Source organism: Oncorhynchus tshawytscha, linkage group LG19, assembly GCF_018296145.1.
Source record: "Oncorhynchus tshawytscha isolate Ot180627B linkage group LG19, Otsh_v2.0, whole genome shotgun sequence".
Classification (NCBI taxonomy): domain Eukaryota; kingdom Metazoa; phylum Chordata; class Actinopteri; order Salmoniformes; family Salmonidae; genus Oncorhynchus; species Oncorhynchus tshawytscha.
This window is the reverse complement of record NC_056447.1, coordinates 3458969-3486347: the sequence shown is the minus strand read 5'-3', so window position 1 is coordinate 3486347 and position 27379 is coordinate 3458969. Positions and strand designations below refer to the sequence as shown.

General features: G+C 43.0%; 1 protein-coding gene across 5 annotated transcripts in view; it reads left to right on the top strand.

Annotated features, from left to right (window-relative positions):
- The first annotated feature begins 389 nt into the window (after positions 1 to 389).
- LOC112218230 (receptor-type tyrosine-protein phosphatase eta) overlaps positions 390 to 27379 on the top strand; it is a 70324-nt gene continuing 43334 nt past the window's right edge. For 2 of the 5 annotated variants that reach the window (XM_042301235.1, XM_042301234.1), the window contains exons 1-5: positions 398 to 735; positions 19766 to 19781; positions 19985 to 20197; positions 20451 to 20708; positions 20960 to 21220. In XM_042301235.1, coding sequence (XP_042157169.1) covers positions 658 to 735; positions 19766 to 19781; positions 19985 to 20197; positions 20451 to 20708; positions 20960 to 21220 — 826 coding nt within the window. In that variant the 5' untranslated portion in view covers positions 398 to 657. Of the gene's footprint in view, positions 736 to 19765; positions 19782 to 19984; positions 20198 to 20450; positions 20709 to 20959; positions 21221 to 27379 lie in introns of all 5 variants that reach the window. The other 3 variants (XM_042301237.1, XM_042301236.1, XM_042301238.1) reach the window with 3 other exon arrangements.

Genomic DNA, 27379 nt, shown 5'->3' with positions numbered 1-27379 from the left:
AAACAACCAGTATCAATCCACACAATATAAATCCTATTAAAATGATTTAGGTGTGGAGATAAGACTTCAAATCAAATGTTATTGGTCATGTACACATATTTTAGAACATACTGACCGAAAGCTGTGATTTTAGTTTCCATAAACATTTGCCTTGGCTGTGCTTGGAATTGTTGAGGAACCCCGTCATGAATGCATTTCTTAACACTGTTATGGCAAGAATGTGGGATGGCTACATTTCTGAATGAAAAGACTTCCTCCCCGAAGTCCTCGCGGAGGAAGAGGACCCGGTAACTTTAGCAACAGCATTGATTAAATGACCACAGAAGACCATTGCCAGAAAGTGAAGGAGAGGAGGAGGCGCATAGCCAAGCTGACTGCACAGGCATGCACACAGCTATAACTTCTGAAAGTGACGCCAGAGGCCACCGCTCCACCCCGCAAAAGGGGACACAGAAAAGTAACTTCTTCCTATAAACACCACCACTCATTTGGCGACCGGAGCCAACGCAACAGTTTACAAGACCACACCAGCGACAAGGCTAAACTGTACGCGTCTATAAAATCAAAAAGTCGAGGAGAAAAGTTTTCGAGAAAAAAAAGTTACGTTTGGAATTGCAAGCGCACAGCAGCCAGAAACGCCTGTGAAGTTTCTCCCAGATGCTTGGCGCCATGAGCCGAATGTCCTGCTTCGGTGTTCTTCTCAGGACGTCTGTCGTCCTATATCTGTTTCTCAAAGTAAGTCATTGATTTATATTTGACAACATAAACACAACTTGGAGAGGTTTTACGGTCTTGTTGTTTCTATAGAAAAGCCACAATATTGTGTCATAAGTGACGATGCTGAACATTGCACCTGTCGCGTCAGGTAAAGTTATGTTCTTTTGCCAGCAAGCGGCTGCAGCGTGTAAGACTTAGGCCCATCACTATCAGTCTGTATAAAGAGTCTGTAAACATGAGTTTGTAAAGTCATTGAATAATAATAATAATAATGGAACATCTTATTTTTTTCGATTTTTCTTTCTTCTGTCAAATCCATTCAAGTTGAAAGGTTACAGAATGTATTCCGTTTATGACAGTGCTTCCATTGTGCAAATGAATACGGTATTGTTGGAATTAGGACTGTAATCAATTCATGTCACTAAGTAATTAATACATTGACCTTTATGTTTCAACAATATTAAGCTATTTATTCGCATGGGGGCCCAGGATTGTCTGCATTCAGTTGGATGTGAGAGAATGTGTTAATCTCTCTCCAATACCCTCACATTTTTTTGACAATTATTTCATACAGTAAATGCAAAAATGCCACTCTGGGATTCAGTATTTTATATTTAGGCATAATATATGAAATAATAAGATATTTATTCATATGTCTTTTGTTAAAGGGTCTTTCAATGGACTCCACATGTACAATAGGCTACACAACAAGCGTATTGCCAGCTACTAGATTAGGTACTACAGACCCATCTGTAATAGTAGAACGTCATATTCATACAAACACCAACAATACCAACAGAGACTTAATTCGCAAGGAATAGGGCACAATATACACAAACACAACATTAACCATGCTTTGCACAAACAGTGCTTGCAAAAGTCGTCAGACCCCTTGCATTTCTTTATGTTGTATTCTGTTTCAAAGCGGAAGAATATTTATAACATTTTTTTTAGATAAATAATAATATTAGAATATAGTTGTTGCATAAGTACTCAGCCACTTTGTTTAGGCAACCCTAAATTAGGTCAGGAATCAAATGTTGCTTTACAAATCACACAATAAGTTACATGGACTCACTCAGTGTGGAATAATAGGGGTTGACATGATTTTTGAATGACTAACCCCTCCTCTGTCCCCCATACACACACCATCTGTAAGTATTACATTGTAAGCACCCATCTGTAAATAGCCCACCCAACTACCTACCTCATCCCCATACTGTTTTTATTTACTTGCTCCTTTGCACGCCAGTATTTCTACTTGCACATCATCATCTGCACATCTATCACTTCAGTGTTAACTTGCTAAATTGTAATTACTTTGCTACTATGGCCTATTTATTGCCTTACCTCCTTACTTTATTTGCACACATTGTATATAGATTTTCTATTGTGTTATTGACTGTACGTTTGTTTATTCCATGTGTAACTCTGTGTTTTTTTTGTCGCACTGCTTTGCTTTATCTTGGCCAGGTTGCAGTTGTAAATGAGAACTTGTTCTCAACTGGCCTACCTGGTTAAATAAAGGTGAAATATATATGTATATTTTTAATTCAACTACAAAGACCAGGGATCTTTTCGAAAGCCTCAAAATGAAGGGCAGTGATTGGTGGATGGGTAACAATAACAAATCTGACATTAAATATCTCTTTAAGTATGGTCAAGTTAATAATTATGCTGTGGATTATGTATATATTAAACCACCCAGACACTTCAAAGATAGTTATTCTTCTGAACTGAGCTGCAGGACCGGAATAAAACTGCTCAGGGATGTTACCATGACGACATCCGTAATAAAGAAAAATAACAGGGCTTGAAGAATTTTGAGAATAATAATGTGGAAATATTGCACAATCCAGGTGTGCATAGCTCTTTTATAGACTTACCCAAAACTCACAGCTGTAATCGATGCCAAAGGTGTTTTTAACATGTATTGACTTGGGGAGTTGAATAGTTATGCAATGACAATATTTTGTTATTGAATTTCTATTCATCTTTAAAAAATATATAATTTTTCTTCCACTTTGACAGAGAATTTTGTGTAGATTGTTGACAAAAAAAATACAATTCAATTAATCCCACGTTGTAACACACTACAAGGAATACTTTTGCAAGGCTGTAGTTGCTGGAGCCCATTAGCCATTTAACCTGTGCTTATCCACTATTTGACTATAAACTAGGTCCACCGCTCTCCAACTGATCTTTCTGGAGAGGGTGAGTGAGAATGGCATGTGAAGATGTGTGAGTCCCACACAAAGGGGTCAGGAATTGAATGAGGACTGTGTGTGTGTGTGTGTGTGAGAGTGAGTATTTGAGAGGGCTGTGCTTGTATCCTGACATGATCATGCTGTTTTGGACGTGGGTCCTCATATACAGTGGGGCAAAAAAGTATTTAGTCAGCCACCAATTGTGCAAGTTCTCCCACTTAAAAAGATGAGAGGCCTGTAATTTTCATCATGGGAAAAAAAAATCTAGAAAATCACATTGTAGGATTTTTTATGAATTTATTCGCAAATTATGGTGGAAAATAAGTATTTGGTCACCTACAAACAAGCAAGATTTCTGTCTCTCACAGACCTGTAACTTCTTCTTTAAGAGGCTCCTCTGTCCTCCACTCGTTACCTGTATTAATGGCACCTGTCTGAACTTGTTATCAGTATAAAAGACACCTGTCCACAACGTCAAACAGTCACACTCCAAACTCCACTATGGCCAAGACCAAAGAGCTGTCAAAGGACACCAGAAACAAAATTGTAGACCTGCATCAGGCAGGAGAGCTGGGACCAAAGCAATAAAGCCTACCATCAGCAAGGGCATTGAAGATGAAACGTGGCTGGGTCTTTCAGCATGACAATGATCCCAAGCACACCGCCCGGGCAACGAAGGAGTGGCTTCGTAAGAAGCATTTCAAAGTCCTGGAGTGGCCTTGCCAATCTCCAGATCTCAACCCCATAGAAAATCTTTGGAGGGAGTTGAAAGTCCGTGTTGCCCAGCAACAGCTCCAGCAACAGCTCCAGCAACAGCTCCAAAACATCATTGCTCTAGAGGAGATCTGCATGGAGGAATGGGCCAAAATACCAGCAAAAGTGTGTGAAAACCTTGTGAAGACTTACAGAAAATGTTTGACCTCTGTCATTGCCAACAAAGGGTATATAACAAAGTATTGAGATAAACTTTTGTTATTGACCAAATACTTATTTTCCACCATAATTTGCAAATAAATTCATTAAAAATCCTACATTGTGATTTTCTGGATTTTTTTTCTAATTTTGTCTGTCATAGTTGAAGTGTACCTATGATGAAAATTACAGGACTCTCTCATCTTTTTAAGTGGGAGAACTTGCACAATTGGTGGCTGACTAAAAACTTTATTGCCCCACTATATAACGTGTAGGCTACAGGAGTAAGACTTCAGGCTGAGAGAGAGAGAGCTCAGGGCAACCCTATACATCCGTAATCTTAAATTTACTATATGATTTATCGAATAATATAACATAATATTGAAAAGTGAATCAAAAGTATTCCACAAACGGCATGTGCTGACTTGCTTGTTACAAGTTAAATACATATGTTATTCCAATGGTAGTAGATTTGAAGGGTTTTGCTGGAAGAGCTGTGCTTATGAAAAGTGCCCCAAACAGTGAGAAGCTTTGGTTTGGCGTGTCCACCCAGCCTAAGGGGTTCCCGAGTGGCGCAGCGGTCTAAGGCACTGCGTCTCAGTACTTGAGGCTTCACTACAGGCACCCTGTTTCGAATCCAGGCTGTATCACAACCAGCTGTGATCAGGAGTCCCATAGGGCGGCGCCCGATTGGCCCAGCATCGTCCGGGTTTGGCCGGAGTAGGTCGTCATTGTAAATAAGAATTTGTTCTTAACGGACTTGCCTAGTGAAATAAAGGTTACATTTCAAATTAAAACATTTTAAACGGGGTCATTTAAGGGTGATGAGGAAGTGGTGATGTAGTGGTGTGGTAAGGCGATGCCTTATCACCTTGCCAACTTCTATGAAGAGTACACACAGTGATCGTGATGAGAAGAGGTCATGGTACATATGCAAAACGGATTTTTAATCCTGTTAATATAACACAGGTAGAAGAGGCAGTCCGGCCTCTGAGGTGAACTGCACTATCGTTAAAGGGTAAATATCACAAGGGAAGAATCTGTTGTTCAATTTAAGCATTATGCTAATTGTATTTGATTTATTGAGAACAAGTTCTCATTTGCAACTGTGACCTGGCCAAGATAAAGCGTAGTAATTCGACACAAACAACAACACAGAGTTACACATGAATAAACAAAACATAGTCAATAATACAGTAGAACAAAAGGAAACAAAAAGTCTATATACAGTGAGTGCAAATGAGGTGAGATAAGGGAGTTAAGGCAATAAATAGGCCATGGTGGCAAAGTAATTACAATATAGCAATTAAACACTGGAATGGTAGATGTGCAGAAGATGAATGTGCAGGTAGAGATACTGGGGTGCAAAGGAGCAAGATAAATAAATAAATACAGTATGGGGATGAGGTAGGTAGATAGATGGACTGTTTACAGGTGCAGAGATCTGTGAGCTGCTCTGACAGCTGGTGCTTAAAGCTAGTGAGGGAGATATGAGTCTCCAGCTTCAGAGATTTTTGCTAATTAGTTGAATTCATATATAACCAAATCAGCAGAAAAATTGGGAAATGGGAGGGCTGAGAAGGGTGGAAAGATTTAAGTAAAACCATATAATGATCCCATGTTCGACTTTGAATATCAAAGTCGTCCTCTGAAGTGGATAGTGGGAAGAAGGATTGGCCATATTGGATTTAGAGAAAATTAAACCTTTATTTCAAAAATACAAAATATTTACCAGAATTACTTCATAAACCTCCACGTTTCGCTCTTCTGTTAACCTCAGATCTTTAACGGTCAATAAGGAACATTGTTTGAAATAGAGAAAAGCTGTGAGAAATAGACGCTACTATCGCAGCCATTTTTCGAATAACCCTCAGTTTGTTCTAGGCTGGCCCCTGGGGGACTGTGGAAGGCTTTGAGATTAGGATTTGTATGTGGTTGAGAGCGAGTTCCTATTGATAGCTCTCGGGTACTGATAACCATGGTTGTGAGAATGTGTGCGTGCATGATTGAACAGTGGCTGGCAGTGCCACCAAAGGGAGAGATTATGGTGATGATGATGGTGGGTAGGGGACCGATTAGATAAGACCCATTTCAGAGGAGGGCACCTTTGTGTTTCACAGCTCAAAGGACCCAGGGGTCGAAAGGTCAATAGGGAAAAGGCACTTGAAAGTATTTGACATAATCTCGTTCCTGTTATTGTTCTTGCTGGCAATTTTTTTTTGTTCTTTTGCCTTTTCTCTTACTCTCTTTCTCGCCCACTATGTATGTAATGTTCTCCCCCCATACTGACTACATCACTCCCACTTCTCTTCCCCGCTTCCTCATCCTTCCTCTTCCTCTTCCTTCTCTGTGCCCCCTCTCATCTACTGTTTCCCAAGGGGGAAAGTATTCAGACCCATTGACTTTTACCACATTTTGTTACGTTACAGCCTTATTCTAAAATGTATTAAATAATCCCCCCCCCTCATCAATCTACACACAATACCCCATAATGACAATACAAAAACAGGTTGTTCACAATTTTTGCACATTTATTTAAAAAAAAAAAACGGAAATATCACATTTACATAAGTATTCAGACCCTTTATTCAGTACTTTGTTGAAGCACCTTTGGCAGTGATTACAGCCTCGAGTCTTCTTGGGTATGACGCTACAAGCTTGCCACGCCTGTATTTGGGGAGCTTCTCATATTCTTCTCTGCAGATTCTCTCAAGCTCTGTCAGGTTGGTTGGGGAGCGTGGGTCAGGAGCCCTCACTCCCCTCTAGGTGTCCAATGGAAGGACATGTAAAAATCTGAGCGAGTGATGGAACTGATAGGTTAACATTGGATCTGAAGAGCATCCAGTTTCCCCATTGGCCCATAGGGTCTTTGTGTTTTGTGTTTTTGAGACTGCATGGAAATAATAGATAAGCGGGAGAGACTGTTTTCGTATTGAAATGCAGAATTCTGAGTTTACAAAACATTAAGAACACCTGCTCTTTCCATGACAGACTAACCAGGTGAAAGCCATGATCCCTTATTGATGTCACTTGTTACATCGACTTCAATCAGTGTAGATGAAGGAGGAGGAGACGGGTTAATGAAGGATTTTTAAGCCTTGAGACAGTTGAGACATGGATTGTGCCATTCAGAGGGTGAATGGGCAAGACGAAAGGTTTAAGTGCCTTTGAATGAGGTATGGTAGTAGGTGCCAGGCACACCTTTTTGTGTCAAGAACTGCGACGCTGCTGGGTTTTTCATGCTCAACTGTTTCCTGTGTGTATCCACAATGGTCCACCGCCCAAAAGGACATCGAGCCAACTTGCCAAAACTGTGGGAAGCATTGGAGTCAACATGGGTCAGCGTCCCTGTGGAACACTTTGTAGAGTCCGTGCCCTGACAAGTTCTTCATGTTTCGTATACTCAGTGTACTAAAAGCAGGCGAGAAGTTGACATAAAAACAGGGAGCTAAATGTTGTTCACCGTCAAGTATCGACACAGTCAATCTTCCAGATGCGTTTATTTGCATTGAATGGCACCTCCAGCACCCACACAAGCAAAAAGACAGCATCACAATAGACTGTCACATCCCTATTTATTTCGTAACAGGGAAATTTGTATGTGATTTATTACGCATGAAAGGATTTCAGACGGCAGCATCGACATGGCCTCTGAGATCAAATAGCCCTGTTAACTACAGTGTGGGTGGTGAGATAGCAGCTACAGTTCGGAGAGCGAGAACCGGCAATTAAAGACCCAGGAAAAGTACATTGCTTTGCATGAGTTTATCATGGAATGATTACTCTCGTCTGTGTGTGTGAAATGACTTCTTTGCCCGTGAACTCATTTTTGATGGGAAAATTGTGACGTTGCTATCAGTGGGTCCATCTCGGGAACAAGGAAGCGAGTCCTTTTCTCCCGTCCCCTTTTATAGTTACGTACGCAGCTGTGTACAAGTTGCAGTCACATCTACATTTAGGGGTGTTTTCCTGGAATAAAAAGCATGGACACACACACACACACACACACACACACACACACACACACACACACACACACACACACACACACACACACACACACACACACACACACGGGTTAGATGGGGACAGAATACTTTTTTTAAAGGCTTTACTTTGTTCCCTAATCAAAATTGTGACACAATACCTCTGTTGAATTCCTCTTTCCATTTACACGAACACAATCACAGCACTTTGAAGTCGTGTTTGGTGCAACATTGGTGGTGGTCAGTGACGTTTATTATGAGGGAAAACAATATTTTTTTTTCATGAGCATGGCCTTATTTCTGTTACAGCATGTTGGATGACTATCATTCATATTCCATTCACCCAGTTCAATGTAACATCGATAGGTTTAGGCTACTACATGATACTCGAATGTTCCCTATAACCATCATGAGGTTGCTACAACCTAGCCTGTGAATGAAAGTTTACAACTTAGGTGCACACAGGTCGAGAGACAAAAATTGAGATGACAGACAGTGACACATTCAATACCGTCTTGCACACTCTTGCCTGCATCTAGCTGATCTAATCATTAGTCCAACAGTTGCAAACGAGAGTTTCTATTGGACAAATTCAGGTATTTTTTATCCCCGTTTCGTTTGCTTTCGTTTAACAAACTTCTTTCAACAGAATCGGTGGAATGAATACACCCCTGAGCACGCATAAACACAGTTCACTTTCATAGCAGCCACGTCGTTTTCCCTCTCACCTTTTCCCTTCAATGAACAACACATCAGCTGTATGTGACCAGGTGAAAAAACCTTTCCAAGCCAAACCATATCATAACCGCTACACACAACCTACATCGTTGTCCCCATATTAGCTAAAGTAAAATCCTTTAACGTCCTAGTCAACATAACTAATAGAACTAATGCGTTACTAATCCCGCTACAATCATGCAGTAACGTTAATTTGTATAGTCAGTAAGCAGTTACACTGGCACGCCCAGGTGGCAATAAATTAATAAAAGCAAAAGCTTAACTTGACTTGGAAGAGTTCCAGTGTTGTGTTGGTTAGTCATAGCCAGCTAGCTAACATAGCATCCCTCTGTTTGAGCAGAGTGTTTGAGTAACTCAACTAATCAGCTGCATTTGCTAGCTAAGTAAGTGAAACTGAAAGTGAAAAAAAAGACTAAATCTCTCTCTTGCTTCTCCTTCATTTTTGAAGAAATACATTTGTTGAAAACTTTTCAATTATTGTCTCGCTCTCTCTTTGAGTCAACTACTCACCATATTTTATGCACTGCAGTTCTAGCTAGCTGTAGCTTATGCTTTCAGTACCAGATTCATTCACTGATCCTTTGATTGGGTGGACAACATGTCAGTTCATGCTGCAAGAGCTCTGATAGGTTGGAGGATGTCCTCCGGAAGTTGTCATAATTACTGTGTAACTCCATGAAAGGGGGTGGGAACCAAGAGCCTCCTAGGTTTGTATTGAAGTCAATGTACCAAGAGGAGGACGGAAGCTAGCTGTCCTCCAGCTACACCATGGTGCTATCCTACAGAGTACGGTTGAGGCTAATATAGGCCTTCATTGAAAAACAGTGTGTTTTAATCAATTCTTTGGTAACGTGAATATATTTAGAATAGTTTTATTTTAAAAGGATTACTTTTTCAAGTTTTAAAATGTTTATTTTTATGAAATTCACTAAGGAGGATGGTCCTCCCCTTCCTCCTCTGAGGAGCCTCCAATGCGTAACATATGGAACTGACATCTTATCCTTTACCTATGCTGACTTTTGGAAATCAGGACTTACTAAGCCTGATCTCAAACAGCACAGAGGCGCCTGTGTCCATCGCGGGTCAAAAGTACGGCTGTCACACAACTGGTCATATCAAGTGTGCTTTAGTGGAATGCTGCACAGCCCACTCCCTCTATCCCCTATCAGAATCCATACAGGCCACTTCCAAATTAACAGCCCCAAACATGTTGCCTTCTGAACAGGCCTCTGACTCCTCTGCATGTCTATAACGCCTGACAAAGAGACCCAGGGCTACAGCCCCATGTGAATGAGAGACCAGCTTCTCTAACTGACTGACTGATTCAAAGCTCTTATTGTCAGCAGATGCCTAATCGCTCCCTCTATCACTGGTGGCCTATGAAGGAGCTACGGACGTTGGGATGCGCAATGTAAAAGCCATTTTCTTTTTTTGGGCTGGGTGGACGGGGAGGGCCTGAACCGGAAAGGTCAGGATGAGTTCTCCTTTAAGGATGAGGAAACTGGCGCTGTGCCAGGAGGGAGGGAGGGAGGGAGGGAGGGAGGGAGAGAGAGAGAGAGTGTGGGGGGGGTCTAACTTAACAGAGAACTTGTTTAAACTTTGGAGAGAGAGAGAAAAAAATAAATAAAGAGAGAGTTTAGCACAGCGAAAGAGTCGACAAGTTGGCGGGTTACATCGTTTCCCCTGAACTGGGATGTAGTGTATGGTTGGTATGATAAAATTGACACTTCAGCTGTGGATAAACATAAGCTCTCAGTATCCAAGATCTTTGTGAACCACCGATTGGCTTCACTGTTGTACAATGCAAGAAGGAAAATTGGCATTTGGTATTTCAGTCCCATTAACGTGCTTCATGCACTCTGCCGCTGTGGGTCTGTGGTGGTTTGCTCTCATACCCGTCTTGGACCAGGTATTGTGCTGTGGTGCACAACTGCTGACCGTATCCACACACACACACACACACACACACACACACACACACACTGTTTGCTGGGCTGCCTGTCTAGCGTTTTTTGCGTGAGTGTGGCTGCAGCTAGGGCAGTAATCTGAGCAGGGAGAAGTGGTTATACAATAAGGCCAGATAGGCATCTCCACACAGCAAAGCACACTATAGCACCGCCGGCCTGGGACACCAAATACCACCACGCTGATTTCCATAGATCCCGATCAGAGCCACGATACAGTAGGTGGTGTGGGACACTAGAGTGGGAGGTAGGATGGGATGAAAAAGCACAGGTACATGCACACACACGCACATACACAGACGCACAAAGGTATGTACGAGGCTGCGTGCGCGCACACACACACAGACACAAATGACCCCCCCCAAAAAAGAGACTAAAACGACACAGAAGACAAGCCTAGATAACAACTAGCTAATCCACTGAAGATACTTGTCTTTTCTTTTCAAAACTTCAATTAAATTACCAATAAGGGATTTTCCTTTTTATTGACTACTTTGGTACAAAGTAGTGACTGGCTAAACAGTAATTGGAAAACAATCTCTCTGTCACATCTGCCAGCCACTGACTCCAGGAAACTCAGCAAACAAATCCAGAGGCAAATGTATCCGAAAATGGCTGCCATCAAACAGACATTGAACTCTCTCTGGGGGACGTGGTGTGACACAACTGGCTTTTCTCCTAAAACCTTTATCTTATCTGCTACACAGTTACAGTCCACAGACCAAATGATTCAGAACGCTGTGGTGTTCGATGATGCTCGTACAGGTTGTAAATGTGATCGTAGAAAGGCCATTATAAAATGGTTTTTGGGGTTGTAAAATGGTTCAATGTGATTGCTGTTGTGGGGCGCTTGTGCTAGATGGGTATGCTATCACTTAATGTGTCGTCTCTATCATCCTTCAACGTATGACTAGCATAGCATAACAATGGGTGCGATTCATTTTTGGCAGATACAAAATGTCCGCCTGAACGGCCGTTAAAGCGTTGGCAGGAACAGACTGGCATACGGTGAGACTGTTAATAAAACCTGTAGGTCCTGTATAATACAGACAGAGGCTATCTCGTGTACATCTTATCATGGCTTTGGATGGAGATATCGTCCCAAATTTCCCTGTAGGGTTAGTTACCGTTTTAGCTGCAGTTTTTACTTCCTCGTTGCTCACTTCAATTAGCCATTGATATCTGGCTACCGGTTAATGAACAGTTACAGCCCACAGAGAGAAGCGGACATGGCTGATGCCACAACTGGATGTCTGGATCAGGGACAGAGACCATCCGTGGTGAGAGAATGTCCACACACTCGTTTGATAGAAACACCACAGACGTTTCCCGGAGGCGCACCGCCTAGCAGTGATGTCATCACCTCAACCAGACGAAGGAGTCCGAGCGTTGGTTTGTTAGACCATGTCGGGTGGCACTTATCTTCCTTTGTTTGAGGTGGAGGTCAAAGGTGACTGCCAATATAGAGGAAACGTCAACATAAAAGGGCCTTAGTAGGCCGTTGGGCCACCAGAACATCTTAAATGTGCCGTGGCATAGGTTCTACAAGTGTCTGGTACTCTATTGGAGGTGTGCAACACCATTCTTCCACGAGAAATCCCATCATTCGTTTTTTTGTTGATGGTGGTAGAGGAAATTTTGTCTCAGACGCGGCTCCAGAATCTACCATAAGTGTTCGATTGGATTGAGATCTGGTGACTGACGCACGCACACACACATTAAACCCTCTATGCTCCATTGAGACCCATCTTTTAACGTCACTGAGATCTCTTCTAGCCATGGTAGGCAAAATAATGGTCAACTGGGCATTTTTAGATCCTAAGCATGACTGGATGTTAATTGCCTAATTAACTCAGAATCACACCTGTGTGGAAGCACCTGTTTTAATATCATTTGTATCCCTCATACTCAAGTGTTTCCTTCATGTTGGCAGTTACCTGTACATCCCAGTGTAATCACTGGCTGAGAGGACCTGTGTTTCTTCCATGCTGTTATCAGGGTGTGTCGCAGGCCAGGCCAGGGTGGGCTACTTGGTGCCAGGATGTTGTTTCAGCTTAAAAACAATGACTAGGTCACTCAGGAGAGAGACCGACTGGCTGGCTGGCTGGGAGAAGTCCACACAATGCATGTGGAAATGTGCCTTTGGCTTCACAGTGAAACAGTACACGTAATGAAAGATACTTCTTGTGAAAAAACTACTTTTTTGTTGTTGCAATATCTACAAAGTCAGAATGACATTTGTCACGAACTTCACACATCATAGACACACATAGTGCCTTTTTGAAAGGGAACTGCATTTTTCCCATAACTGCATTGGGTAAAACATATTTCTGAATGAGTTTTGTGAAAACAAAATAATTTGTTTAAGGTTTTCTATGGCATGGGTATACCTGGGTGATGCTGGTTCCATGACCAGCCAGAATTTCATGAGGTCGTGAAAAGTCCAGCATTTCAAGCAATTAGCTAGTTCACAGATAGTGCTTTGCGATCTACGCTAAGTATACAAAACATTAGGGACACCTGCTCTTCCATGACACAGACTGACCAGGTAAAATCTATGATCCCTTATTGATGTCACTTGTTGAATCCACTTCAATCAGTGTAGATGAAGGGGAGGAGACAGGTTAAAGAAGGATTGTTTTGGCCATCCAGCCAACTGTGGTAAGCACTGGAGTCAACATGGGCCAGCATCCCTGTGGAACGCGTTCGAGACCTTGTAGAGTCCATACCCTGGCAAGTTGAGGCTGTTCTGAGGGTATGTATCCTGTTTCTAGGATTTCCACCCGCAGTGTAAAATGTAGAACTTCAGCTTCAAAACCATCAGACTGGCTCCCCATGCTCTGTCCACTCCTACATGTACACACACACACACACACACACACACTTTCAGCTGGCAAACCCCCAAAGACTGTCTTAGCCAAGGTGTTTTGCAGGGACTCCATCAATCAATATCAGCCAAATTATACTAAAATGTATCCACAAAATACTTGAAAATATTAGGTGATTTTTTTCCCTGTCTCAAGGAAGTGTATATATATATATGTTTTTTTTTCTCAAATCAGAGGAGCTTCACAGTACAATCTAGGTCTGGATTATCTGTGTGAATTCATGGACACACACTAACAGAGGGGACATCCAAGGCCAGATTTATTGAGCTTGGCCTACGAAAGATGTCTTCCTGATTGGGCGATGTGTTGGTTAGGGGCCTTTTGTGTCGTCTACAAAGACCCCTGTGTCATCTACAAAGACCCCTGTGCCGTCTACAAAGACCCCTGGGGAGGGGGGCGAGAGCGAGCAGAACTACAGTGATTGACTTCGTCCTACAGTATGTCTCAAGATGCACAAGTATCTGGTGTATGGAACATATAACATTCATAGTATAACATCAACAGCCCCATGAAGATGTTTAGACCTCTTGACGTCATGTCTTAGGTGTTTGACTGACAATCACAAAGTTGTGGGTTCAAGTCCCATTTGGAGTACTGTAGCCTCTAAATTCGCTTATCAGAATGTTTATCAGAATTAAACACTTTCAGGGGAACATAGACTGTTGGGTCATGTTCATGTCAGTTAATGAACAACAAGTCTCCTCACTTTCTCACAACGCTAGCACTGCCAGAACTGCATCAAGTCTGTCTCCTCACTTTCTCACAACGCTAGCACTGCCAGAACTGCATCAAGTCTGTCTCCTCACTTTCTCACAACGCTAGCACTGCCAGAACTGCATCAAGTCTGTCTCCTCACTTTCTCACAACGCTAGCACTGCCAGAACTGCATCAAAGAACCTAACCTCCCAAGCCCACACCCTGTGCTGTCCCCCTAGCCTTTAGGAAGAATAGCAGAACAAAGGGGTTTGAGAGAAGAGGGAAGTTGGGAGGGGTGGCAGGCAGGGGGGGGAGATGTGGCAGGTTTGGTGATATCAATAGTGATGGCAAGGGTAAGGACGGGGAGAGGGGGCTCCGGGGAGTACCAGGGGAGGCAGTTGTGACCGTAGGCCCAGAGAGGATATCTTCCTGACCCAACTGAATGTCACAACGGATGGGCTGCTTACCTGCAGGTCTGGATCTGAAAGCTCTACATCTGGGTCTGGATGTTGGTCTGAGTCTAGGCCTGGCTTTTTATTACACCATTTCAGTCAACGTCCTCGTCAATGTCGTCCCGCGAGTTGTCAAGTGTGCCCAACTGTGGCTAATGTAATGAAGGATATGACTTTTCTCACCAGACCACACCCAGTATGTTGAGTGGAGTTAATGCATCTCCTCATCTGCTGGACTGTATAGCCGAGGCTGTCTTGGTGAGGACCGGGTTTGTATAGGGGACTCACTAGTGGGGACGGGATCATGAGGGTGTGATGTTTAGTCGTCTGGTACACAGAGTGCACCGCAGGACATCAGCTAAGGCCTGCGGTTTGCATTGGTGGAAGGTTTACTTTTGACTTATCAACATTTGTGGTGGACTGGACTAGGAAACTGGCAAGTTGCCATCATACAAAACATTGAATCAAAGTTTATTGGTCGTGTACACAGATTTGTAGGTGTTATCCTGCATGATCGTATGAGGGGGTGCTGAGGAGTATTTCTGTCTGTAATAAAGCCCATTTTGTGTGGAAAAACTCATTCTGATTGGCTGCACCTGGCTCCTCAGTGTGTGCGACTGGCTGGCAAGTGGGTGGGCCTAGCTGCCCAGTCATGTGAAATCCATAGATTAGGGCCTAATGAATGTATTTTAATTGAATGATTTCCGAATATGAACTGTAACTCAGTAAAATCTTTGAAATGTTTGTGTTTATATTGTTGTTCAGTATAATTTGGAAAGAAAATGGTATGTACAGTAGTAGGTATATTAGGATGGGTTATGTCGAGAACACAGTATATACACAGTGAGTAAACAACAGTTTATAAACAGAATATGAGGTGGCCAGCGTTCAATGACTCTATATTCATGGGGCATTAGTCTCAAGGTGCAGGGCTGAGAACTGGGCAGGTAGCCGGCTAGTATTGGCTGTTCAACAGTCTGATGGCCAGGAGATAGAAGCTGTTTTTCAGTGTCTGCCTGCCAGAAGGTAGCAGAGTGAACAGACTGTGACTCGGGTGGCTGAGGTCCTAGATGATCATCTTGGCCTTCCTTTGACACCGAGTGCTGTACATTTCCTGGAGGGCAGGCAGCGTGTCCCCCAGTGATGCGTTGGGCTGACCACACCACCCTCTGGAGAGCCATGTGCAGTTGCCGTACCAGGCGGTGATGCAGCCCGACAGAATGCTCTCAATGGTGCATCTGTAGAAATTCATGAGGGTCTTCATGGGCCATGCAGAATTTCTTCAGCCGCCTGAGGTTGTAGAGTTTGTACATCAGTAGAGGATGCTGAGGGCAGCTCATAACAAAGACTGGAATGGAGTCAATGGAGTGGTATCAACCACATGAAAACCCCCATGTTTGATGTGTCTGATACCACTCCTCTGACTCCATTCCAGCCATTCTTATGAGCCGTCCTCCTCTCAACAGCCTCCACTTTTGTACATAGCTTATTCCACTGGTAGGTAATGTGCTTGGAGACTTCAGATGGCCTTTGTCATGACCCATCTGGCCCAAAGGGGACACAGACACGTCCAAAATGATTGGCACCCTTGATAAAGATGCGCATAAAAGACTGTATAAAATAAACAATACAAATACAAGAGCTACTGTATATTGTATGCTCCAAGAAATTATATTGATATTATTTTATACTAATACAATTGCTCAGAGCAAAATATTTTTTTATAAAAAAGTACTGAAAGAAAACAACAAACGTTGGTGTCAAATGTATTGGTACCTGTTTCCTCTCGAGTCTTTTTCTAAAATGTTTTATGAAATTGAAGAATACATTGGAATGATCAGAGGACATTCCTCCATACAAAATCTTTCCTGATCCTTGACATCCTTCGGTCTGCGCTGACGGACTGCCCTCTTCAATTCAAACCACAGGTTTTCAAAAGTCCAGAGACTGAGAGAAAATTCTGATTTTGATCCACTTGGGGACTCCTGGCCCAGGAAACCAGGTTCTTAGCTAAAAATGTCCTGGTTCTTAGTAAAGTTCACGATGCCACTGACCTTAACAAGGGCCCCAGGAACAGTGGAAGCAAAACAACCAGCCCCATAACATCAAAGATCCACCACCATATTTTACAGTAGGTATGTGGTTATTTTTTTTCTTCTTTCGAAGTACAAACCCACCACTGGCGTATGTGATCAAAGAGCTCTATTTCTGTCTCATCTCTGTTTAGCAAACTACAGGCATTTACATTTGTTGGTTGATATCAATAAGGTATTTTTATGGCAACCCTTCCAAATAGCCTATTGGCATGGAGGAGGCGTCTAATTGGAGATTTAGAGACTCTTGGTGACCCTAAGATGCAAAGTTCTATCATTTTCAAACTTTCGCCCTTGGACTTTTTCTTTGCCTTTCTCACTGTGCGTGGGGACAAGATATACTTAGGTCCTCTAGCAGGCAGGTTTACCACTGCTCCAGGGATTTTAAACTTCTTAATTGTTGCCCTAATAGTGGTAAGTGTAATTGTTTTTCAGTATTTTTGTTTTACCCTGATTTATGAAAAGTCAACAACCATTTCTCTCTTTACATTTGTGATTTCTTTGCCTTTCCCCATGGTGATCGATAACAAAGGGATTTTACATGTGTGTTACCTCAGTTTTATACCCCAGTGAAACAGGAAGCCACGGAAGGCCACAATACAGTTCCTTAAACTGAGATTAATTTAAAGTAGAATGATAGAATGATCATGCAGATTTAATTTGGTTTGATTTTAGTTATAACAATATTTAGGGGTGTCAATCATTTTGAGAAAAATCACTTTTTTTTAGATTTTTTAAAAACTTGTTAAACAAAATCTCTTTTCTCTGAGCAATTGCATAAAATAAAATACTTTTCGAAATGTTTTGATCATACAATATAGCTCAGTGTTTGTATTATTTATTTTAGTCAAGGGTGCCAATCATTTTGGAGGTGACTGTAGAATGACTTTAGTTGTGGCATCTGTAGGAGCCAGAAATGTGGAGCCACACTCTCAAATCAAATTGTATTTGTCACATGCACTTTTCAGTGAAATGCTAACTTACAAGCCCTTAACCAACAATGCAGTCAATATTTATTTTTAAATATAACAAATAATTAAGGAGCAACAATAAAATAACAGTAGCGAGGCTATATACATGGGGTTCTGGTACAAAGTCAATGTGCGGGGGCATCGGTTAGTCGAGGTAATTGAGGTAACACCCTAGTCATAGCCTGTTCTCTCTGCTACCACATGGCAAGTGATACCGGATCACAAAGTCTAGGTCCAAGAGGCTTCTGAACAGCTTCTACCCCCAAGCCATAAGACTCCTGAACATCTAGTCAAATGGCTACCCAGACTATTCACATTGCCCCCCCCTCCCCTCACCACTGCCACTTCCTGTTGTCATCTATGCATTGTCACTTAAATTAACTCTACCTACATGTACATACTACCTCAACTAACCGGTGGCCCCGCACTTTGACTCTCTACCGGCACCCCCTGTATATGTATATATATATATATATATATATTTTTACTGCTCCTCTTTAATTACTTGTTACTTTTATCTCTTATTTGTATTTTTTTTTAAACTGCACTGTTGGTTAGAGGCTCGTAAGTAAGCATTTCACTGTAAGGTGTTGTATTCGTCACATGTGACAAATACAATTTGATTTGATTTCAACATGAACATGTAGGTAGAGGTAAAGTGACTATGCATGGATAATAAACAGAGAGTAGCAACAGCTTAAAAATGGGGGTGGGGACAATGCAAATAGTCTGGGTAGCGATTTGATTAACTGTTCAAGAGTCTTATGGCTTGGGGGTAGAAGCTATTAAGAAGCCTTTTGGACCTAGATTTGGTACTGCATGCCGTGCGGTAGCAGAGAGAACTGTCTATGACTAGGGTGGCTGGAGTCCTTGGCAATTCTTTGGGCCTTCCTCTGACACCGTCTGGTATAGAGGTCCTGGATGACAGGAAGCTTGGCCCCAGTGATGTACTGGGCCATACGCAACTACCCTCTGTAGTGCCTTGCGGTCGGAGGCCGAGCAGTTGCCATACCAGGCGGTGATGCAACCCGTCAGGATGCTCTCGATGGTGCAGCTGTAGAACATTTTTAGGATCTGAGGACCAATGACAAATCTTTTCAGTCTCCTGAGGGGGAATAGGCGTTGTCGTGCCCTCTTCACGACTATCTTGGTGTGTTTGGACCATGATAGTTTGTTGGTGTTGTGGACACCAAGGAACTTCAAGCTCTCAACCTGCTCCACTACAGCCCCGTCGATGAGAATGGGGGCGTGCTCGGTCCTCCATTTCCTGTAGTCCACAATCATCTCCTTTGTCTTGATCATGTTGAGGGAGAGGTTGTTATCCTGGCTCCACACTGCCAGGTCTCTGACCTCCTCCCTATAGGCTGTCTCATCGTTGTCAGTGATCAGGCCTACCACTGTTGTGTCATCTGCAAACTTAATGATGGTGTTGGAGTCGTGCTTGGCCATCCAATCATGGGTGAACAGGGAGTACAGGAGGGGACTAAGCACGTACCCCTGAGGGGGCCCTGTGCAGAGGGAGGTGTTTAGTCCCAGGGTCATTAGCTTAGTGATGAGTTTTGAAGGCACTATGGTATTGAACACTGAGCTGTAGTCAATGAATAGCATTCTCATGTAGGTGTTCCTTTTGTCCAGGTGGGAAAGGGCAGTGTGGATCTGTTGGGGCGGTATGCAAATTGGAGTGGGTTTCTGGGATAATGGTGTTGATGAGACACATGACCAGCCTTTCAATGCGTTTCATGGCTACAGAGTGTTACGGGTCAGTAGTCATTTAGGCAGGTTACCTTGGTGTTCTTGGGGACAGGGACTATGGTGGTCTGCTTGAAACATGTTGGTATTACAGACTTGGTCAGGGACAGGTTGAACATGTCAGTGAAGACACTTGCCAGTTGGTCAGCGCATGCTCGGAGTACATGTCCTGGTAATCCGTCTGGCTCTGTGCATTGTTATTGTTGATTCTGGCCCGTAAAAATATATTCTAATGTGGCCCTCCATGGAAAATAATTGCCCAGGCCTGCCCTAGATGGTAAGATTGCTAGAATAGGCCAGGACATGTGGAGGCAACAATTTGATCACTGTTCTGAGTCAATGCTGACCTCTACTGGTATGCTTACTAACTGTCCTTTTCATCTTCCTTACAGGGCTCACAAGCTCAATGTAAGTACAGCCATTTCCACTTCAAGAATTTATGAAAGATAAATCTGAAGTAAGTAGATGACGATGAATGATAGGAAGTACACTTCATTTCAAAGTTTCAGAAACACAATCAAGGTCCTAATCGTTATTCAGGTACAGTATACACATGTGCAAACAAGTTCTGATTTGGTTTCCCTCAATCCAAAACTCTCCTACCATTTTAGGCGCTCCCTGTACGAATTTCAAAGCCAGCACAACAGCAACAGAGATTAATATTGAGGTACACGTCAACTGCACCGTGAGCACTGGCAGTACTTCTGTGTTCTCCAACTCAACTACGGCCACCCTGTCTGGACTGGCTCCTGGGTCCATCCACCGTGTGCATGTCCTGTGTAACGATATCCAACAAGTCGACTGCTGCAATAACTTCACAACAAGTAAGTATCTCACTCTAAGGGCTGGTTTTGACGCAGATCAAGCCTGGTCCTGGACTGAAAATAACTTTGTGTTGATCCTGACAAGCTCTCCTTAAAACGCCTATCTTATTTACTGTGAGAACATCAACGTTTTCTCTCGACTCTGCAATGTGCTTCGGCTGTATATTTGCGGCTCACAACGTCTACTTCTGTAGTAAATTCCAGACATACTTGTTCTCTCTCCACCCCCCACCCACCTTTCTTGCACGCACAGAGCCTGAAACCATCACAATCCTCACTGTCACCAAAATCACAACATCATCGGTGTCTCTGAGCTGGACTAAACCAGAGGGTAGCTCCTTCTATAAAGTAGAGTGGACTGATGGCAGTATCAATGACAGTCAGAATACCACAGGAACTTCTGTAAATATTACTGCTCTCATTGCTGGAGCGCAGTACGTCTTCACAGTCACTGCAGTGGCTGGAGATAACAAAAGTGAAGGACGAAACAAAACCGTTTTGAAATATACAAGTGAGTAACTCAGGTACTATAATGTCGGATTGTGTCAATGCCACAGGCACCATTTATACATTTGTTGATATATTACTTGTTCACATCCAAGAACATGTGATAAGTTGCCATGTCTGTTGCAATAAGAAACACAATGCTTTCATGCATTTCACAGTAAATGGATCTCACTTAGGCTCACTTGATAATATTGGACTTGATTCAGTTGAAATTCTGTATCTTTTCCCAAATGTCTCTCTCTCTTGCACGCACAGAGCCTGCAATCGTCAGGAAACTTACCTTGTCTGAAATCAGAACATCCTCTGTGTCTCTGAGCTGGACTGAACCAGAGGGAAACAGCTCCTTCTATATAATAGTGTGGACTGATGGCAGTGACATTGGCAGTAAGAATACCACAAGAACCTCCACTACCATCACTGGGCTGACTGCTGGAGTGGGGTACACATTCAGAGTCACTGCAGTGGCTGGAGATAATACAACTGTAGGAGAAGGCAGTGAAACAACCACTTTTACAAGTAAGCATCTTTGTTGAGTGGTTTTTGATATTTTTCTTAGATATACAATTCTTTCAGAAAGTTTTCATACCCCTTGACTTATTGCAAGTCTTTTAGTGTTACAGCCTGAATTCGAAATTGATCCAATATTTTTTTTCTTCTTCACCCCTTAATGAGAAAGTTAAAACATGTTTTTATGAATATTTGCACATTTATTGAACATGAAATATCTCATTTACATAAGTATTCAACCCCTTGATTTAATACATGTTAGAATCACATTTGGCAGCAATTACAGCTGTGAGTCTGTCTGGGTAAGTCTCCAAGAGCTTTGCACACCTGGATTGTACAGTATTTGCGCATTATGTTTTTACAAATTAATTACAAATGAAAATGTGAAATGTCTCTCAATAAGTATTCAATCCTTTTGTTATGACTTAGATAAGTTCAGGAGTAAAAATGTGGTTAACAAGTCCCATAATAAGTTGCATTGGCTCACTCTGTGTGCAATAAGTGTTCAACATGATTTTTGAATGACTACGAGCAGTGACTTTCAAACACAGATTCAACCACAAAGACTAGGGAGGTTTTCCAATGCCTTGCAAAGAAGGGCACCTATTGGTAGATGGGTAAAAATAAAAAAGCAGACATTGAATATCCCTTTGAGCTTGGTGAAGGTATTAATTACAGGCGTCCTTCCTAACTCAGTTGCAGGAGAGAAAGGAAACCGCTCATAGATTTTCACCATGAGGCCAATGGTGACTTTAAAACAGTTACAACTTTTAATGGCTGTGATAGGAGAAAACTGAGGACGGCTCAACAACATTGTAGTTACTCCCAATACTAACAATGACAGTGAAAAGAAGGAAGCTTGTACAGAATAAAAATATGCAAAAACACGCATCCTGTTTGTAATAAGGCAGAAAAGTAAAACTGCAAAAAAAACGTTATGTCCTTAATATAATTTTTTTAACCTTTATTTAACTAGGCAAGTCAGTTAAGATTTGCCGATCGAATCCCCAATCTGACAAGTTAAAAATCTGTCGTTTGTGGCAAATCCACAACATATCCCTGAGTACCACTCTTTATATATTCATGGTGGTGGCTGCATCATGTTATGGGTATGCTTGTCATCGGCAAGGACTAGGGAGTTTGGTTTTTAGGATAAAATTAACAGAATAGAGCAAAGTACAGGCAAAATCCTAGAGGAAAACCTGGTTCAGTCTCATTTCCAACAGACAATGGGAGACAAATTCAGCAGGAAAACCTTTCAGCAGGACAATAACTTTAAAAAAGGCCAAATATACACTGGAGTTGCTTACCAAGACGTCATTGAATGTTCCTGATAGGCCGAGTTATAGTTTTTACTTAAATTGGCTTGGAAATCTATGGCAAGACTTTAAAATGGCTGTCTAGCAATGATCAACAACCAACTTGACAGAGCTTGAAGAATTTAAAAATAATAATGTGCACATATAGTAAAATCCAGGTGTGTAAAGTTTATAGAGACATACCCAGAAAGAATCACAGATATGTCTATTTCATTTTCAATTAATATGCAAACATTTCTAAAAAATAGATTTTCCCTTTGTCATTATGTTGTACTGTGTGTAGATGGGTGAGCATTTTTTAAATTTAATCCATTTTGAATTCAGGCTGTAACACAACCAAATGTGGAATAAGCCAAGGGGTATGAATACTTTCTGATGGCACCGTACATCTCGCTGGCTTTTCTATGCATTGTCCAGACTCTGTCCAGACTTTGTTAACAGCAGCTGGTGCGCGATCTGTAATGTTAAGGAAGTCTCGTGTTTTTGCTCACCTGAGCTAGAATACCTCATGATAAGCTGCAGAATTTACCAACAGAGTTTTCATCTATATTTTTCGTAGCCGTCTACTGACCACCACAAACCGATGCTGGCAGTAAGACCACACTCAACGAGCTGATTAGTGCCATAGCAAATGTAACCGGTGTGAAATAGCTAGCTAGTTAGCGGTGGTGCGCGCTAATAACGTTTCAATCGGTGACGTCACTCGCTCTGAGACCTTGAAGTAGTTGTTCCCCTTGCTCTGCAAGGGCCGCGGCTTTTGTGGAGCGATGGGTAATGATGATTCGAGGGTGGCTGTTGTCGATGTGTGTAGAGGGTCTCTGGTTCGAGCCCAGGTAGGGGCGAGGAGAGGGACAGAAGCTATACTGTTACATTGATGCTGTTGACCTGGATCACTGGTTGCTGCGGAAAAGGAGGAGGTCAAAAGGGGGGTGAGTGTAACCGGTGTGAAATGGTTAGCGGGGTGACCTTGAAGTAGTTGTCTGAGACCTTGAAGTAGTGGTTCCCCTTGCTCTGCAAGGGCCGCGGCTTTTGTGGAGCGATGGGTAACGATGCTTCGTGGGTGTCAGTTGTTGATGTGTGTGGTTCGAGCCCAGGTAGGGGCAAGGAGACTGACGGAAGCTATACTGTTACACAAACAAGAAAATGCACATTCAGAGGCGGCGTTTCTAGTGGCCAGTGATTTTAAAGCAGGTACACTGAAATCTGTTTTACATAATTTTCACCAACACGTCACCTGTGTAACTACAGCCTACCAGATGAGCTAAATGCCTTCTATGCTCACTTTGAGGCAGCACTGAACCATGCATGAGAGCACCAGCTGTTCCATACAACTGTGTGATCTTTTTCTCCGTAGCTAACGTGAGTAAGACCTTTGTACAGGTTAACATTCACAAGGCTGCGAGGCCAGACAGAATACCAGGACGCGTACACAGAGCATGCGCTGACCATCGGCAAGTATCTTAACTGACATTTTCAATCTATCCCTGACCCAGTCTAACACCAACTTGTTTCAAGCTGAGCACCACAATCACCGTGCCCAAGAACGCCAAGGTAACCTTCCTAAATGACCATCGCCCGGTAGAGCTCACATCTATGGCCATGAAATGCTTTGAAAGGCAGGTCATGGCTCACATCAACACCATCATTCAAGACACCATTCACCCACTCCAATTCGCATACTGCCTGTCACGTTCTGACCTTAGTTAATTTGTTTTGTCTTTGTTTTAGTATGGTCAGGGCGTGAGTTGGGGTGGGCAGTCTATGTTATTTTTTCTATAATTTGGGATTTCTGTGTTTGGCCTGGTATGGTTCTCAATCAGAGGCAGCTGCCAATCGTTGTCCCTGATTGAGAACCATACTTAGGTAGCCTGGTTGTCCCTGATTGAGAACCATACTTAGGTAGCCTGGTTGTCTCTGATTGAGAACCATACTTAGGCAGCCTGGTTGTCTCTGATTGAGAACCATACTTAGGCAGCCTGGTTGTCCCTGATTGAGAACCATACTTAGGTAGCCTGGTTGTCTCTGATTGAGAACCATACTTAGGTAGCCTGGTTGTCCCTGATTGAGAACCATACTTAGGTAGCCTGGTTGTCTCTGATTGAGAACCATACTTAGGTCTGGTTGTCTCTGATTGAGAACCATACTTAGGTAGCCTGGTTGTCTCTGATTGAGAACCATACTTAGGTAGCCTGGTTGTCTCTGATTGAGAACCATACTTAGGTAGCCTGGTTGTCTCTGATTGAGAACCATACTTAGGCAGCCTGGTTGTCTCTGATTGAGAACCATACTTAGGCAGCCTGGTTGTCCCTGATTGAGAACCATACTTAGGTAGCCTGGTTGTCTCTGATTGAGAACCATACTTAGGCAGCCTGGTTGTCTCTGATTGAGAACCATACTTAGGCAGCCTGGTTGTCTCTGATTGAGAACCATACTTAGGTAGCCTGGTTGTCTCTGATTGAGAACCATACTTAGGTAGCCTGGTTGTCCATACTGATTGAGAACCATACTTAGGTAGCCTGGTTGTCTCTGATTGAGAACCATACTTAGGTAGCCTGGTTGTCCCTGATTGAGAACCATACTTAGGCAGCCTGGTTGTCCCTGATTGAGAACCATACTTAGGTAGCCTGGTTGTCTCTGATTGAGAACCATACTTAGGTAGCCTGGTTGTCCCTGATTGAGAACCATACTTAGGTAGCCTGGTTGTCTCTGATTGAGAACCATACTTAGGCCTGGTTGTCCTGATTGCCTGGTTGGTTGTCTCTGATTGAGAACCATACTTAGGCAGCCTGGTTGTCTCTGATTGAGAACCATACTTAGGCAGCCTGGTTGTCTCTGATTGAGAACCATACTTAGGCAGCCTGGTTGTCTCTGATTGAGAACCATACTTAGGTAGCCTGGTTGTCTCTGATTGAGAACCATACTTAGGTAGCCTGGTTGTCCCTGATTGAGAACCATACTTAGGTAGCCTGGTTGTCCCTGATTGAGAACCATACTTAGGTAGCCTGGTTGTCTCTGATTGAGAACCATACTTAGGTAGCCTGGTTGTCCCTGATTGAGAACCATACTTAGGTAGCCTGGTTGTCCCTGATTGAGAACCATACTTAGGTAGCCTGGTTGTCCCTGATTGAGAACCATACTTAGGTAGCCTGGTTGTCTCTGATTGAGAACCATACTTAGGTAGCCTGGTTGTCCCTGATTGAGAACCATACTTAGGTAGCCTGGTTGTCCCTGATTGAGAACCATACTTAGGTAGCCTGGTTGTCTCTGATTGAGAACCATACTTAGGTAGCCTGGTTGTCTCTGATTGAGAACCATACTTAGGTAGCCTGGTTGTCCCTGATTGAGAACCATACTTAGGTAGCCTGGTTGTCTCTGATTGAGAACCATACTTAGGTAGCCTGGTTGTCTCTGATTGAGAACCATACTTAGGTAGCCTGGTTGTCTCTGATTGAGAACCATACTTAGGTAGCCTGGTTGTCCCTGATTGAGAACCATACTTAGGTAGCCTGGTTGTCTCTGATTGAGAACCATACTTAGGTAGCCTGGTTGTCCCTGATTGAGAACCATACTTAGGCAGCCTGGTTGTCCCTGATTGAGAACCATACTTAGGTAGCCTGGTTGTCTCTGATTGAGAACCATACTTAGGTAGCCTGGTTGTCCCTGATTGAGAACCATACTTAGGTAGCCTGGTTGTCTCTGATTGAGAACCATACTTAGGTAGCCTGGTTGTCCCTGATTGAGAACCATACTTAGGTAGCCTGGTTGTCTCTGATTGAGAACCATACTTAGGTAGCCTGGTTGTCCCTGATTGAGAACCATACTTAGGTAGCCTGGTTGTCTCTGATTGAGAACCATACGTAGGTAGCCTGGTTGTCCCTGATTGAGAACCATACTTAGGTAGCCTGGTTGTCTCTGATTGAGAACCATACTTAGGTAGCCTGGTTGTCCCTGATTGAGAACCATACTTAGGTAGCCTGGTTGTCCCTGATTGAGAACCATACTTAGGTAGCCTGGTTGTCTCTGATTGAGAACCATACTTAGGTAGCCTGGTTGTCTCTGATTGAGAACCATACTTAGGTAGCCTGGTTGTCCCTGATTGAGAACCATACTTAGGCAGCCTGGTTGTCCCTGATTGAGAACCATACTTAGGCAGCCTGGTTGTCTCTGATTGAGAACCATACTTAGGCAGCCTGGTTGTCTCTGATTGAGAACCATACGTAGGCAGCCTGGTTGTCCCTGATTGAGAACCATACGTAGGCAGCCTGGTTGTCTCTGATTGAGAACCATACTTAGGCAGCCTGGTTTCACCTTTGAGTTGTGGGTGATTATTTTCTGTTCTGTGTTTTGCTTCACCGTTCAGGACTGTTCGTTTTTGTCGTTTTATTGTTTTTTTTGGTTGAAGTGTTCAGTATTCGTATTAAATACAATATGGACACCTACCACGCTGCACATTGGTCTGACATTTCTTACTCCTCGTCTGAGAAGGACGAAGACAAGCGTTACACCGCCCCAACAGATCCACTGATGACGCAAATCTCTATTGGACTCCACACTGCCCTCACCAACCTGGACAAAAGTAATACCTACGTAAGAATGTTGTTCATTGACTGCAGCTCAGCATTCAACACTACAGTCCCCTCCAAGCTCAGGACCCTGGGACGGACCACCGCCCTCAGGAAACTAAAAAGATTTGGCATGGGTCCTGAGATGCTCAAAAGGTTCTACAGCTACAATATCGAGAGCATGTTGGTTGCATCACTGCCTGGTACGGCAATTGCTCGGCCTCCGACTGCAAGGCACTACAGAGGGTAGTGCGTACGGCCAAGTACATCGCTGGGGCTAAGCTGCT